The sequence below is a fragment of the Diabrotica undecimpunctata genome, chromosome 7 (genome assembly GCF_040954645.1).
Source record: "Diabrotica undecimpunctata isolate CICGRU chromosome 7, icDiaUnde3, whole genome shotgun sequence".
NCBI lineage: Eukaryota > Metazoa > Arthropoda > Insecta > Coleoptera > Chrysomelidae > Diabrotica > Diabrotica undecimpunctata.
The window spans coordinates 98203833-98219531 of NC_092809.1; the positions used below are offsets into that span (position 1 = coordinate 98203833).

At 35.3% G+C, this 15699-nt stretch overlaps 1 protein-coding gene across 1 annotated transcript in view; it reads right to left on the bottom strand.

Moving 5' to 3' along the window:
- The window catches only part of LOC140446566 (uncharacterized), a 106816-nt gene that overhangs the window by 50602 nt on the left and 40515 nt on the right, over positions 1-15699 (bottom strand). Inside the window, exons 8-10 of the mRNA XM_072539130.1 lie at positions 14633-14850; positions 6862-7222; positions 1646-1834 (exon numbers count right to left, since the gene is read on the bottom strand). Of these exons, the coding sequence (XP_072395231.1) occupies positions 1646-1834; positions 6862-7222; positions 14633-14850 (768 nt within the window). The remainder of the gene's footprint in view (positions 1-1645; positions 1835-6861; positions 7223-14632; positions 14851-15699) is intronic.

Genomic DNA, 15699 nt, shown 5'->3' on the forward strand with positions numbered 1-15699 from the left:
GTTTTTGGTAAATTAAACTATGTATTTAACTCGGATCTACCCATAATATGTTTCAAAAGGAACATCTTTGACCAATGTGGGTTACCTGTACTCACTTATTGAGCGGAAACATTAACACTCACAAAAGGTAGTTAATAAGATTCGCGGAACTCACATGGCTATGGAGTGCCAGATGTTGGGTGTCTCTCTGAAAGACCGAATTCCAAACGAAGCAATACGTCGTAGAACAAAAACAACAGATGCTATCGAAAAAATCGCATCGTTAAAATGGAATTGGGTAGGATACGTCGCCAGATTATAAGACAACCGATGGACAAAACGTATTTTAGAATGAAGACCAAGGCAAGAAGCAATACGGAGCAGAGGATGCCCACCAATTAATTAGACTGACGACCTGAAGCATGTTAGCAACAACTGGATGCAAGCAGCACAAGACAGAGACAGATGGAAAGAGCTGAGGAAGACCTACCTCCAGCAATGGACGCATACAGATTAATGATGATGATGATGATGATGATGATGATGATAAAGTCCTCCTAGCAAAATAGCATCACGTTAATCCATCGTGACTAGACTGAAAGGCACTATATGTGGACAGGTAAATGGCTTGCCTCTAAGCGTACACGCGAAAGCATACGTTGACGCTTTTTGAATTTTTGAATGATTAAAGGAACGTTGAAACACATGTTGAAAGTGAAATCACACCAGTGTGGACATACCCAACTGGTTCTTTATTTCATTACTTCGCTCCTTGCCATTCTTCTAATAATTTAAAAGTAATGGAAGATTGGTTGGAAAAAATTATATTATACATTCTTCGAGAATTTTTTTTTCAAAATCTCAGATATTCCAAAATCTAAGCGGATTAGAAAGGTTTGGCTGTTATTGTACCAAATTATCTAAAAATGCATTACTAAAATGAGCTTGCATCTAAGACACAATTGCAATCAACAAATAACAATCTAAGACCAACAACTTTATTTGCTAATATTCTCACTTAATATTTCAAAAAACCTGTGATTATTATTTTACACCTAGGAATCGAATTGAAAGGATTTGTTTGATTTTAGATTTTTTGATTGCTAACTTACCAAAGCTTTTTAAATTTGGTTGTGCATTTATTCTTGTTTTTCAATAATTTAATATATATTATTTACTACCCAACATAAACGATATGATAAAATATGTGCTTAATGTATAGATTAGTAAACGCATGTTGTTACAATAATATTTTCAATAATTTTATCACTACTAAATGTTCGATGGGATCTCCATATTATATTGTGTCCATAAAAATACCCTACAATTCTAATCGAAGCTAGATATTTACAACTAAAATCATCTAATTCTTCTACTAATAATTTATAATCAAGTGGAATATAAATACCACAATTTGTGGGCTTGTTTGAGCAGCACACAGTAACAGCAATAGTTCCAATTTAGTTCTTAAGTAGAAATGATCTTATACAAGTTTTCGCTGATAAATATAGAAGAGCCTGCACTTGCTTTAAGGAGTTCTATTTTAATGTAATGTATGCTTTAAATTCTTGAAGATTTCGTTGGTACAAATTTATAATTAATATTCAAAATGTAAAACTTAATTAAAAATATAATAAAATATTTTAACAAATAAAATATGTTTTACCTTTACGCCAGTAGGAAATTGCAAAGTTATAGGATTATCTGCTACTATTCCGGAACCCTGACCACCATAGTCTCCTATCCTGGTATTAAAACAAGCTACTTTAACTTCACCGACTAATCCAAAGTACATTATACCGTTAGAATCAATCGCCTCAGCAACAGCTTGAGTTCTTCGTTTTCCACTAAAGGTCTAAAATACAGAAGTGTAACTTATTAGTTATTACTATATAAAATAAAGTAAAAGCGTCTAATCTATAATGGTATATATTAATTATAATATTTAAATTATCCAGAAGGATTAAAAATTTCATAACGTTTTCGGTCTTAATAGTAATTGAAAACATCATCAACGAAAACATCTTAAAATTTATTGGAACTAGCCATATAGCAATGTCAAATAATCCTTTAATTATATATTAAAAATACTAAATTTTAAAATTGTTATCACATGACGTCGATGTAAGAGGCTTTCACTTTAAGGGAACATACAGATACCAGCTCGAAACAAGGACATTATAGTACTACGGAAGATGATCGTTGGATGATCTAAATAGGCTTATCTCAAAGTCAATGTAAGACAAAGAGATAGCAATAACCGCTATTTTAGATATAGAAGGGGTATTTAATAATGTCACTACCAGCTCTTTGATAGGGGCTATGAGTAGACGAGGCGCACCTGCGGTAATATTCAGATGCATAAGGGCATCCCTGGCGAAAAGGACAATAATATCCACTCTGGGTTAAGCAACCATCTAAGCAAAATTAGGTGGAGGCTGTTTACAAGGAGGAGTTCTGTCCCCTCTACTTTGGGCAACCTTGATAGATGATCTCCTCAGAAGTGTGCACAGAAGGCTTTTACTGTTTAGGATATGCTGACGATATAGCAATCGTTGTCAGGGGCAGGTTTACCCAGGTGGTGTCTCAGAGAATGCAAGCAGCCCTAAATATAGTTGACGACTGGTGTAAACAAGAAAGACTGATAGTTAATGCTCAGAAAACACAAATCGTCAACTTCGCCAAAAAAAAACAACACTATAAGGCCTAAAACTACCGGTGCTGAAAGGAACAGATATTTCATTTGCCAAAGAAATAAAATACCTTGGGATAAATTTTGATCACAGGCTTACATGGAATACAGGCAGATGTAGAAGAATATGCGATAAGAATTGGGGACTTAAACCCAATATGACTCTATGGTGATACACAAGGGTTATTAAACCTATGGCTCGGTGAAGTAGTGGACAAAGACGCAGCAAGTGGGAGCAATAAGGCTGCCAGGTGATACACAAAGGCTGTATTACGGGGGCCATAAAAACAACTCCTACAGCAGCATTGGAAGTCCTGCTGAATCTACCACCACTGCATATCTTTATACAGGGCGAAGCCAGATCAGTGATCAGTAGTCAGCAATATATAAGCCAGATGCATGATGCTGACAACAGAAAGCTACCCAAGGAGCTAAAAGCCGACTTGTGATGGGGCATCCTATTGATGCAACAGCTACGAGATAAAGCTTTAACAATAAGTTTACAATTAAGATACTAGGCAGGGAAGACTGGAATGAAGATGTAACCATACAAGCTGATGCTACCTGGTACATGGATGGCTCAAAAAAATCGGAGCCGGCATAGTAGGGACAAATTAAAAGATACATTTCCCGGAAAGTTTATCTAAGGATGTGACAGTTTTTAAGCAGAAATAATGGCAATCCATCACTGCGTGGAAGAAACAGAAAAGCAGGAAAGAACGTTTCGTTTAGTTGCCATCTTCACAGATAGTCAGGCAGCACTTAAGGCACTCAATTCTCTAGAGGTCAATTCTAAGCTAGTATGGGATTGTGTTAGTGCCCTAAATAAACTAGGAGACCGTAGCAAGGTTACGGTAGCCTGGGTACCAGGGCACGAGGATCATAAAAACAATGAAAAAGTAGATGAAATGGCCAAACGAGGTTCATCAATGCCATTCATTGGACCGGAACCCTTTTCGCGGCGTTGCAAAGACAGTAACAAGAACGGCTACAAGGCCAAAATTTACGGCAGACCTAATAAGCAAAGCCAGGAAAACAGTCAACAAAACCATAGTAGGTCTTCTAACAGGTAAGCTAATTAGGCACTTGAAGCTGACGGGATTATCAGATGTTGACCTGCTCAGGTTCTATCACCTCGAAAAAGAAACAGCAGAGCACATTCTATGTCAGTATGACAGTCTGACAAATGTGCGGTTGTTTGCATCGGGAGAAGAAAATCCATCGGCAAATAGCTACATGGAAGGTACAGTCTCAAAGCTATTAGACTTTTTAAAAAGGGTCAGGCTAGAAAATGTTATCTAGGACTAGAGGACCACAATAGATCTAAAAAGGTCGCAGTGGAATAGGCCAAAAGGCCAACTCTTTAAATTTATCTATCTATCTACAGAAGATATCAGCCAACTGTACTAACAGTTGTAATTGAGTGAAATTACTTATAGCACAATACTGCACGTGCCGCGCAGCAGGTATATCAAATGCAACAATAAAAGTGCCGCAACAACAAGGCAAAAAGAATTATCCATAGGCCTGTAATAATAATAGATAATTTATGTTAGCGGGACACTTACAAATTAGATAGATAGATAAAATTACTGGTTTATGTTAAAAACAGTCTTATTCACTTCGTGTATGACACAGAAGTAAAGATATCTCGCGGTTTTTTCCAGGTACTTAAATCTTTGTTAAGGTGTGGTAATTTCAAAACTAATGCATACTTCACCCTAGTAGGGGTTACATACAAAGAACCGTTTCGTATCAACAAGAGCGTATGCAATTTTGGAGATTTAAAGCTACAATAGCAGCGTCAGGCATCCGACAACCGAGATCTCACCAAAGTAAAGACGTGGCTGGACAGCAGCGACCTCATACTGGTGGCTGAAAAGACTCAATCAATGATCCTTAAGGGTCCGAGGGCCAGAGACTATATAGTTTTTTTTATTGAAGGGAGAAAGGATTTTACCTGCCAAAAAGTAAAGTACTTGGGGGTAGTTCTAGATACGAGGCAAACTGCCAAAAGAAGAATTTTAATGAAAGTATCATCATAAAATAATTAACATCAAAAAATATTGGAGAATGCTAGAAAAAGCCCAAGGGAAAGTACCGCTAGGGTTAGCATGTGCATACAGAACAACATCAACGGTGGCAATGCAAGTGATCGCAGAGGTGTTACCCATCTACCTGATGGCTAAGGAAAGGGCAAAAACCTGCAGGAAGGATGAGCAGGAGAAAATAGTAACTAGAAATAGCAGTATAAACAAGTATCAGAAAGAATAGAAAAACGAACATAGGGCGGCCTGGACGAGGGTGTTAAGTTCTAATATTCCAGGCTGGATGAAATGCGCGGAAGGAAATACTAGAGAGGAGTGTACTGCAAAACTAAGAAAGAGAGAGAGACAGAGGGAGAGAGAGAGACAGAGAGAGAGTAAGAAAAGACGAGATATTTACGTGATACACCGATGAGTAGTCCGGTTGAGGAGGTGGACTTAAGTTGGTAGGCATGGTGCTATGGTTTTATCTGTGAGCACGACTCCTTTGGGAGGTCTGAGTGCAGATGTAGCCTTCCACCCTAAATCTATCATCCACACGCCAGGGCATCCTTAATGGGACACTGCCTTTAGAAGATAAAAAAGGCATCCGACAATTTAGGGACGATGATACGATGATCATGTCGTTTTAGTAGCAATAGACGTAGCAAAAAAAAAGTTTTGAATGAAATAATTAATAATTAAGTTAACATGCTTCACTGTCTAAGATATCTAAGATATTTATATATATATATACATATATATATATATATATATATATATATATATATATATATATATATATATATATATATATCTGGTTATTTGGTCTGACCATCGAAGTGACGATCTTCCTCGGGTTCTTTATATATATATTGTGGTAAGCCTAGTATTCATATCGAGTTCTGTCAATACTGAGACATTTGTGCTCATGCTCAACTTTTTAATGGTCCAAGTTTCTGACGCATAGGTAGCGATAGAAAGCATCCGTATTAGGCGCAGTTTCGTGTTCATGGTTATGTCCGTATCTTTCCAGATTTTAGTAAGTGTGATCGTTGCTGATCTGGCCATTATAAGGCGTCGACGTATCTCTTCTTCGCATCCACCATTGTTTGTGATATCACAACCTAAGTAATTGAAACGGCTTACCATTTCACTGTACATTCATTTTAAGTCCATATTCACGACTAATAGTATCTAGTCTGTTCATGATATATTCAACATCATTTTTTGATGATGCTAGTACTAAAGTGTCGTCAGCATAGCTGAAATTACTGATTTTTAGGGCTTCCGACTGATATTCCTCCTTGCCATCCGTCGAATACAATGCGCATGATGTGTTCGCTATATATATTGAATAACGTGGGAGAGATAATACATCCTTGACGAACACCGGCTTTCAGTTAAAAATTATCGGAATGTTATTGACTCTTACGTTTGCTGTGTTGTTGATATACAGTTATTTCAGTAGGTATATTAGATGCTCGGGGGTACCCATTTCTCTCAGTATTCCCCACATTTTATGCCACTTTACATTATCGAACGCTTTCAAGTAGTCGACGAAGCACAAATATGTTTCTAGATTAAATTCTCTAGATTTTTCTATAATTTGTCTGAGATTGAGAATTTGTTCTCGTGTGCCTCTTCCAGAGACAAATCCACATTGTTCTTGTGGAGTCTGTGGTAGAAGTATTGATTTTAATCTCTCGTTAATTATAGTTAGCAGAACTTTACTTGCGTGGGAGATCATTGCTATAGTGTGGTAGTTATTACAGTCAGTTGGTGAGCCTTTCTTATAAATGGGTGTGAAAGTGAGCTTACACCAATCATCTGGCCATTGTCCTGTGTTCCTAATTTCATTACACAGTTTGAACATTACTTAAATTTCTATGTCTCCCCGTTCTTTAAGTGCTTCCACCATGATTCTTCTTGAGATTTTCCAGTTTTTAATTTTTTAATTGCGGTTTCTATTTCCGATTTTAAAATATGTGGTTCTTGTTCGTCATTTATTTCTTCTGGATTCACGTCTTCATGGTCACTATGAAACAACATATCACAATATTATTTCCATGTCGCTGCTATGGCCTCTGGATTGGTAATGATCGTTCCCAAGTTATCTTTAATTATCTACGTTTCTGGTTTGAACTCTTTATTTAAGTATTTTACTTTGGCAAACAGTTCTCTAGATTCTTGACGGTCGGCGTGTTCTTGTAGTTGTTTGCATATTTCTTTAATATGATTATTTTTGTCTCTTCTACTTGATGACTTTATGCGTCTGTTTACATTTGCTATCTTGTTTTCAGTTCCTGTTGGATTTGAAGCATTGTTTCTAATTTTTCTTCGTTCTTCTACTAGGTTCAGTGTCTCATCAGTCATCCAGTGTTTTTCTTTCCTTGGGATTTCTTTGGGGTTTGTAATATTTATTACGTCTATAATCCACGTCTTTGTATGTTTCCATGTTTGATTGGGATCGCCAGTAATGTTTGGTGTGTTACTATGTCTTAGTGTTTCTTTGTATTTCCAGGCTCTTTAAGTATGTATTTAATTGTTTTATTTGTTTCAGTTATTTTACGAAATTTGAGACGGAATTCGGATTGTAACAGTTTATGGTCTGTTCCGCAATCAGCCGCTGGTTTTGTCTTTACGTTAACTACTGAACTTTTCCATCGTTTGCTGACAAGAATATAATCTATTTAGTGTTTACATCTTCAAGTCCAAGTTGATAGTTTTCGCGGATGATGCTTAAACATGGTGTTCATGATACTAAGTTCAGTGTCGATGACAAATTAGCCTTTCTGCTCTCTCATTTAGTTCACCTATTCCAAATTCACCAACTGTTCCTTTCAGCAGATCCTCTGTTGTTGTTTTGCCTATTTTTGCGTTCCAATCACCCAATATTATGACTGGTTTTTTTTTTGGTATATTAGCGATGTTACTATTTAATAATTGGTACATCCCTTCCACTTCTTCATCTGTTTCATTGCATGTTGGCCTATACACTTGTAGTACATGGATCTTTGTTGGCTGTCCATCGAGAGTAATTTTAATTAGGCGGTCATTTATTGGAAGGTATTCATATACACATTTTGCCAGGTTCTTCTGTACCAGTATTGCTACGCCTTTTTGACAGGTTTTATTGGCTCCCGACATGAATATTTTATAGTAGTTGGATTCCCAGTGACCCTAAGGCCCGGAGACACCTAATTGAATTAAAATATTTTGTTTGTAAAATCTTTTGTCTGTGCTTTGGTTCGGGTTTGGCTTTTATCTCCAGTATTTTTTTTATTGTACCTACTCCTAGATCATATTTTCGTCGCATTAAATTTTATACGACATGAATAAGGTATTTTAGTTATTTTTACAAAATATTTTTCCTACAAGGAAAAAGAAAACATAAAGAATAAAACTAAATCCCTAAATATATGGAAGATTATCAATAATTTTGTTAACAATACTCACATGAAATAGTTGAGGTTGTGGGATACGGGATAAGGTTTCATTTCTAAGGTGAGCTGTATATATCCAGTTTTCAGTAGGACTAGACATTGCATGATAAAATAGTTTTCTTTGTCCTCCATCCGAGCTTGGTGACAGACTCATTCCCAAGATACCGTCCATAAGATCAAAAGAATCTCCTAAAATTATTTAATTTCAATTATGTTTTTATCTTCAGATTATGAAAATATTATTTAAATAAAATATGATAATATAGTATTTGCACTGTTATATTTATAACACTAAATTAACCTAAATATAGACCTCATTATATGAGTTTTTTAAATATTTATAGGATTTTTAATCTCTATAAGGATAAAAAAAGTTTATATTAATGCCTTGATTTAGTAATGGGTGAGCTAAGTGATCTATTATTTATCTGTCCTTGTCACAATCACTGACAAGATTAAAGATCTACCTAAACAACCTGTAACGATAACGCCGCCGAACGCCGTCATCGCTTTCTAACAGCTACCTCTCTGTGTATCAGCACTCCCACCAATAGCTGAATATTACTATCGATAGCCATCGATACGGCCGAGAGTATAAAAATCCGTGCAGGGTCCTGATTCTAATTGAGATTTCGACTCAAAACATGTCGAAATTAATATGGCGACGTCGAAATGCGACTTTGCGAACCTTGTGGATTTCAGCTGAACTAACCAAACGACGTCACTAGTTTTCGACTTATCGAAATTAATTTCAACCACAAGAAAGTGGTTGAAATTTCATTTCGAGTCTAAATTAATCTGACATGACTGACTGGACTGGGAGAAGTGAACTTAGGTTCAGTTTAAGTAGGCGGTGTTTTGATCCTTGCAAGGAAAACTGAGGCAAAAAGTATCAATATGGCTGTGTTTTACGGACATTTGCTAGTTTTGGAGGAATTAGAGAGGTTAGATATCCGACGTTCATAACGGAGGATAAGAAGAATGTTACGGGATACTCAAAATTCTTTTTCACTAAGTGATGCTCAATTTAGGCAGCAATTCCGGCTTAATAAACAAGCTGCAAATTATTTAATAAGGGTATTAGAACCATATTTGGAAGAAGGTGTTTATGCCTCTAGGATACCCAAAATGTTTAGGGTTAGTATTACTAAGCTGCAGTAAATTTAAAAATATATTAGAATATAACCACTAAGTCAAATCTTAGTGGTTATAACTTAAGGATCTCCCACATCGCCTTTTTTTTTCTTGACATCTTTTCTTTCAATTCAAAATATAATTGAGAATGGCCAATATTTATGATTTAACAACTCAAACAAGAAAAAAAAGACGTTCACGTAACGTAAACAAAACAAACATTCAACAAGCGTAGTGCAGCCAATAAACAACAGGGCCAACCCAAATTTTCAGCAGTATCAAAATGATAAAGTAAATATCCCCAGTTTTAACTACAATCGAAATGAATGAGAATCGCTAGCGATTGCGACTGTCATGGCGTAGTCGCTTTTAAATTTCGACATCGAAATGAAATAGAATCAGGGCCCTGAGCGATGAGAAGTATTGATCCAGGGGTCGTATTTTCGAATTCAATCGAATTTTTTCGTATACGAGTTAACTCGAAAGAAAAAATTCGTATACGAATTTGAATCTGTATTTTTGAACGTCCTTCGAAATTTTATACGTATACTAAAAGAATTTGCACCGGCAACACTGCAAATTCGAACAACCAAAACTTAAATAATAAAAAAAGAAGAATAATTGGCAGTTTTACTTAACCTAGTTTATGGTGAATTTGTTATCTAAAACAAGAAGTAAAAAAGGGCATGAAATATGGTGGTTCAGTGTCGGCCGAACAAAAAAAAGCCATTCTACCAACTCCATTGTGAGGGGCCTTGTTAATCTGTACAATTTTTGAAATTGTACATCCGAATAGTCCTCTAGATGGTTAAGAATCGGTTGGTAAACTTGCCTCTTCGTTTCGCTAATATTATCGCCTCGGCAAGGGAGTTAACTATTTCTTTCTATTAAAAAATTATTTAAACCACCCATTAAAAACAAAGTTCAATGTAAAAATATGGTAGGTATTAATGTAAATTTTATTGTATTGTTCAATCTAAAACAACGATTAAAAACTATCAGCTGAAATTTTATCTGACGTACACGGGCCCAGTGACAACTGAAATGACAAAAATTAGTTTGATCGTATACTAGCATCGAAATTCGAATGGTTCATACCCATTCGTGTCGTCGTATACGAAAAAATTCGTATACGCACTATTCGAAAATATAAAAAACTGGATTTCGAGCGAATTTCTTCTAATTTCGTATGCGAAATATGCTCGAACGAATTCGAAAATACGACCCCAGAGTACTGATCCGTCCTTCCTGTTCTTGCAGTTTATTTTTAATCGATCGCTTCTGTCAACCGCTCCCCGATCTTTGAGTATTGACTAAAGACCTTTCTTCGTCCTACCCAACCGAAAACCGCTAACATTTATTTCTGTTTAGAGGTAGCAGCGCCAGGTATCAAAATCCATTCGGTTTAGTTAAAAGGATTCGTTTTTTTATTTTACCTATTTTATAGAAAACAATTTTATTTTGTTTTTTATTTTATTTGAATATGTTTTTATTTAAATTAAACTTGGGTTTTACTAAGTTTGATGTCTAACTGAATAAATGAGTATGACAAAGAAAAATGATGAGAATTTTTTGAGGTATTACACGGGGGAAGTATATAGAAGAAGAACCGATGCCGAGGTCATCAGTATTTTTAAATAGTCTACGATATCAGAAATTGTTAAAGCATCAATTAAGATGGTTAGGACATATAAAAGGATCAAAAAGGAAGAATACCGAAGATATTAATAATTCAGGGTCAGGGGAAAACAATCTGAGTCCACAAAAACAGTTTTCATGAAAACCGAAATGTTTTAAATTAAAACAAATTAAGAGAGTTTTTGTGCAAGCAAAATACGGATACGTAACGTATCTTTTTAACATATAAGTATGCGCATTAATGATTGAACTAACGTATCTAGATACGTATTACCTAACGTAACGGCCTGGTAAGTTACGTTCATACGCATCCCTATTGAGCCGAAGGTAACCGAATGCCCGAACACATGGTACGTGTTTTTTCACATTTGTGATTAAGTACCTATATTTGTTTTGATTTTTATAAATAATGGCAATAAAGCAGTAGAAAACGACTTCACTTCAGCAATGAGGATGATTTGTTCTTGTTGAAGGAAGTCATAGGCAAGAACTCTTACGACCATCCAGAAAGGTGGAATTTAATCCAAAAGCGAAAAATATTTTAACATTTTATATCAGACATGGTATCAAAATTAAAGCGGCCGTATAGTCGTGTAAGATGTGGAGAAGAAGGGCATCTTCTATGTCTTCGTCTTCTTCATCATAAATAAAGGCACCTACATTTAATATCGCGTCCATCTCAAAAATTAAAAATTGTTCAAAAAAATATTTTTTATTTATTTTGAATATCAAAAATAGGGTTAAATGACAAGGACAAGACTGGCACTGACAATTTATTGGTTAATCACTAATTCGATGAGGGCAACACCATCGTTACGTTGCGTGCAGAACTTTAACTCTCAATTTAACGTTCATCTTCTTCGATACGTTAGTTCTCTACGTACAGGGAGATACGTTACGTTAGGTAGTTACAAAAACTCCCTATTGTTTTAACTCAACCTCATAAATCGGTAAATTTTTCAGTGGTACGTTGACATGTTTACAGAGAAAAAATCAAGAGAAGACAAAAAAATATTTTATTTGCGAAACTCATACAAAAAATTGAGTGTGCCGGCATGGAGCATGAACTTTCTTCCCCAGTACCTTCAAGCTTCTGCGTCACAAAATGTTTCTTCCTCCGAACTTCCCTCCTGTTCAGTACCTTGTAAATCAGTGTATAACTTTCTAGAGTTTACTTTTTCCAAATATTTGGTCAAGTGGAGAAGATCTTGTAACTTAGCAGCTTTGCTCGGAAGTGGGCCGTTGTACAAAGATTCGGGATGATTGTGGCTAGTAACTTCCGGAGTTGTAATATTATGGCACCCAAATAGGTCTAGTAGGCATTGGGCATTCCTTGGGATACTTGTTGGAGTTAGTTCAATTCAGAAATTTGATATCTTTCCCACAGTTCACCATTTGGAACGGTTTCGGTTTCACTATGCTGTTGCGGTGGACTTCTCTCCATTCATCCGGAGTTTCCATATAAGCTTTGTCATTAATGAAACTCATGTCCCGGTCGCAATCTAGATAGGAATGTCCTCTGATGGAAAAAATTACTTTCACAAACTCAAACCTAGAGAATGATGGAAGCAAAAACTGTGTTTTTTTTTATTTTGTCCTTCACAAGAGTCGCAAAATATTATCAAATTTTGAACCTGAGATAACAGTACGTTATCCACAAAGTGATAAATCATCGAACACACATCGTTAGCCCCCTTTTTGCTACCAATTCGTCATAAGTTTAGAAAACAGAGGTAGAATCGACCAATACATGTACATTAAAGTACATGTACTACTAAAACTAAAATTAAGTTGCCGTTTATAGTAGACATCGTTGGAAGTCTATGATTATGGCTTCGGTATCGATTACTTTTGACGACAATTTTCGATATTTTCTTTTCACAGAATAAAATTTTTCACTTCTCGTAAGATGAAGTTGTTTCTCGTTGTTTTTTTCTTGTAATTTCTCCAAGATTTAATAGAATAGTGAAAGTTTTTTCTAGGTACTTAAATCTTTGTCAAGTTGTGGTAATTTCAAAACTAATGCATACTTCACCCTAGTAGAGGTTACGTACAAAGAACCGTTTTGAATCAACAAGAGGGCATGCTTGCTATTCTGGTAATTTAAGATTTGGGTTTTATATTCATCACTGCTGGCATCTATTTTCTGCGAAAAGTAGCTACAGGTGTCTTTCCTAGGAAAAACTAGGAAATGCAATATTAAACTTTGTTTTAAAAATTTCGCGACACTTGTCGCACAATAATTTATTATCGAGATTTTTTTCTAAGTACATAGTATGTAACATAGTACATAGTAAAGTTATGTTGAGTTCTTCAGGGTGATAAGTTTCCTTACTTTTTTCCGGAAGTAATGCAATTTTCTTCCTTTGAAGAAACCAATAAATTCGGTCACTTTGACGATAGTATCTTCAAAAATTTTGTGGGGCCTATTTCCGTGTTTTCCTCTAGCGTCTTATGGTACAGTGCCAGTTAAGGCCAGTGATTCTCGAATTCTTTGCACTAGGAAAGCAGAATTTCCATAAATGGATAAGAATGCTTTAAAACATACTTGCATATCGCAAAAGTCTCCATCAGGTCCACTCCTAACACAATAGTAATAAGAAGCAAGATTAGGTGTCCCTGTGCCCACTCGAATTTATCGACAAATAACTGGGAGAACGTTTATCAGACCACCTAAATACCGATTCTAATCATCGTAACTCAGAAGTTTCATAACGTAACGGTTTTTCTTCTTTTTTTTTAGTAGCAGTCCCCACATCTACATCACTACGAAGAGATTGAAGTCAACCTGAGACTGACCAAGAGCAAAAGATGTGCTGGAGCCATAAGCAAAATAATTAAGGCCAAAGATATATTCCTTAATATAAAAATAAGAGTATACAAAACTATAATTAGACCCACAATGCTATACGCTGCCAAGACATGAACTATGAACAAAACCATACAGAACAGATTGGAAGCATGCGAAAGAAATATACTTCGCAGAATGTTTGATGGAAAAGTAGTAGAGGGAGAATGGAGAAGATGAACTAATGCAGAAGTATACCGATTGTTTGCTAACTCTACAATAACAAAAGTGGTAAAAAAACGAACACTAGAATAGCTTAAACATCTAGAAAGAATGCAAGGTAGCAGACTAGTCAAAAATGTTGGTTGGAGAGTACCTAAGGGCAAAAAAGGGCAAAGGACCAAGAAAGAAATGGAGAAATGTAGTGACGGAAGATTTCACAGAGATGGGAATCAGAAATTGGAAGCTGATTGCTAAGAACAGAAAACAATGGAAACTATCCACGCAGTAATGGGCCTAAACTTCCTGTTAACGCTATACATACACACATACATGGTTCAGAGCTTCATCGGGTAGGTACATATTGGATATCATAAAATAAAAAAACATTTTCCTTTTGGATTTCTTAGAAGGAGAAGAATACTATAATATATATATATATATATATATATATATATATATATATATATATATATATATATATATATATATATATATATATAGTTTAAAAATCGTAAATACGTAAATTTCGTATATAAATCGTAAATTTCGAATAAAGAAAAAATAAGGACAATAAGATCACAGTTAAAATTTAAGTACATTATATCTTTGTGTTTTATAGATGATTAATAAAAACCCGTACATTCAGTCTTAAAATCTTTATTTTACTTGATACATAAAAATATATGTGAGTATATCGTAAAATTACTACCTAGGTGCATTATATTCTCTAATAAATAGGTTGTATCCTTCTCCGTTTTGTATTTTAAAGGTTCCTAGGGCACATTGCGTTCCTGGTATTAAATGTTTAATTTTTACCGCCAAGATTCGAAAGTTAATTTCATTCGTATTAAGCGTTTCTGTAATAACTTTTTGAAATCGAGAGGTTAGAATCCATAATTCGTCATCACCACGTTTATTTCTCACAACCTAAAACAAAAAGAGAAAAGATAATCATGTAATATAACAAATAAATGAATTTAGTTAAGTTAGACGAGACTTAGAAGCTGTGATTTCAAAGCTATTGGCCAGTCCTGGACTCGGTTTATCATAGCGCAGATAATTCCACCGCAGTGTCGTGGTAAGATGAATAACGAATAAACGGTCTTACACGAACAAAAATAAAAGGAATGATGCTTACCAAGATTTAGCTAAAAAGTATGGAATTAATGAGAAAGCGGTTAGAAATAAGATCACAAATTTGATATCACACTTTTCAAAAGAGCACCAAAAGGTTTAACACCAAATATGCAGTACTAAGTCCTCCTAGTGATAAAGAACCTGATAGAGAAGTCTGCAGAATACAACAAACCATTGGCACTGATATTTGTCGACTACGAGAAAGCATTCAATAGCATAAGCCATCAGAAAATGTTAAAAGCATTGACAGAATGCTAAATAGAACATCGCTACACTAACATAATCAAACATATCTAGCAAACTGGCACAGCTGGCGTACGACTATCTGAACAAGAAACAAATAAATTCTGTATACAGCGAGAAGTACGGCAAGAAGACAGTCTCTATAAAGCTATTTACGACGCTTTTAGAACATACTTGTAAGAAGACACATCTAAACGAGCATGGTATCAATATAAAGGAGAGAAATTCAGTTATTTGAGATTTGCAGATGACATTGTCCTTATAGCCGATCGATATGGATGATGAAATAATATTATTTGAAAAATTATATCACGCTTCCTTGGAGGTCGGACTAAAGATTAGTATGGACAAGACGCAAATAAATCGAAATATTGCTGTTGATGAAAGGGATACTAT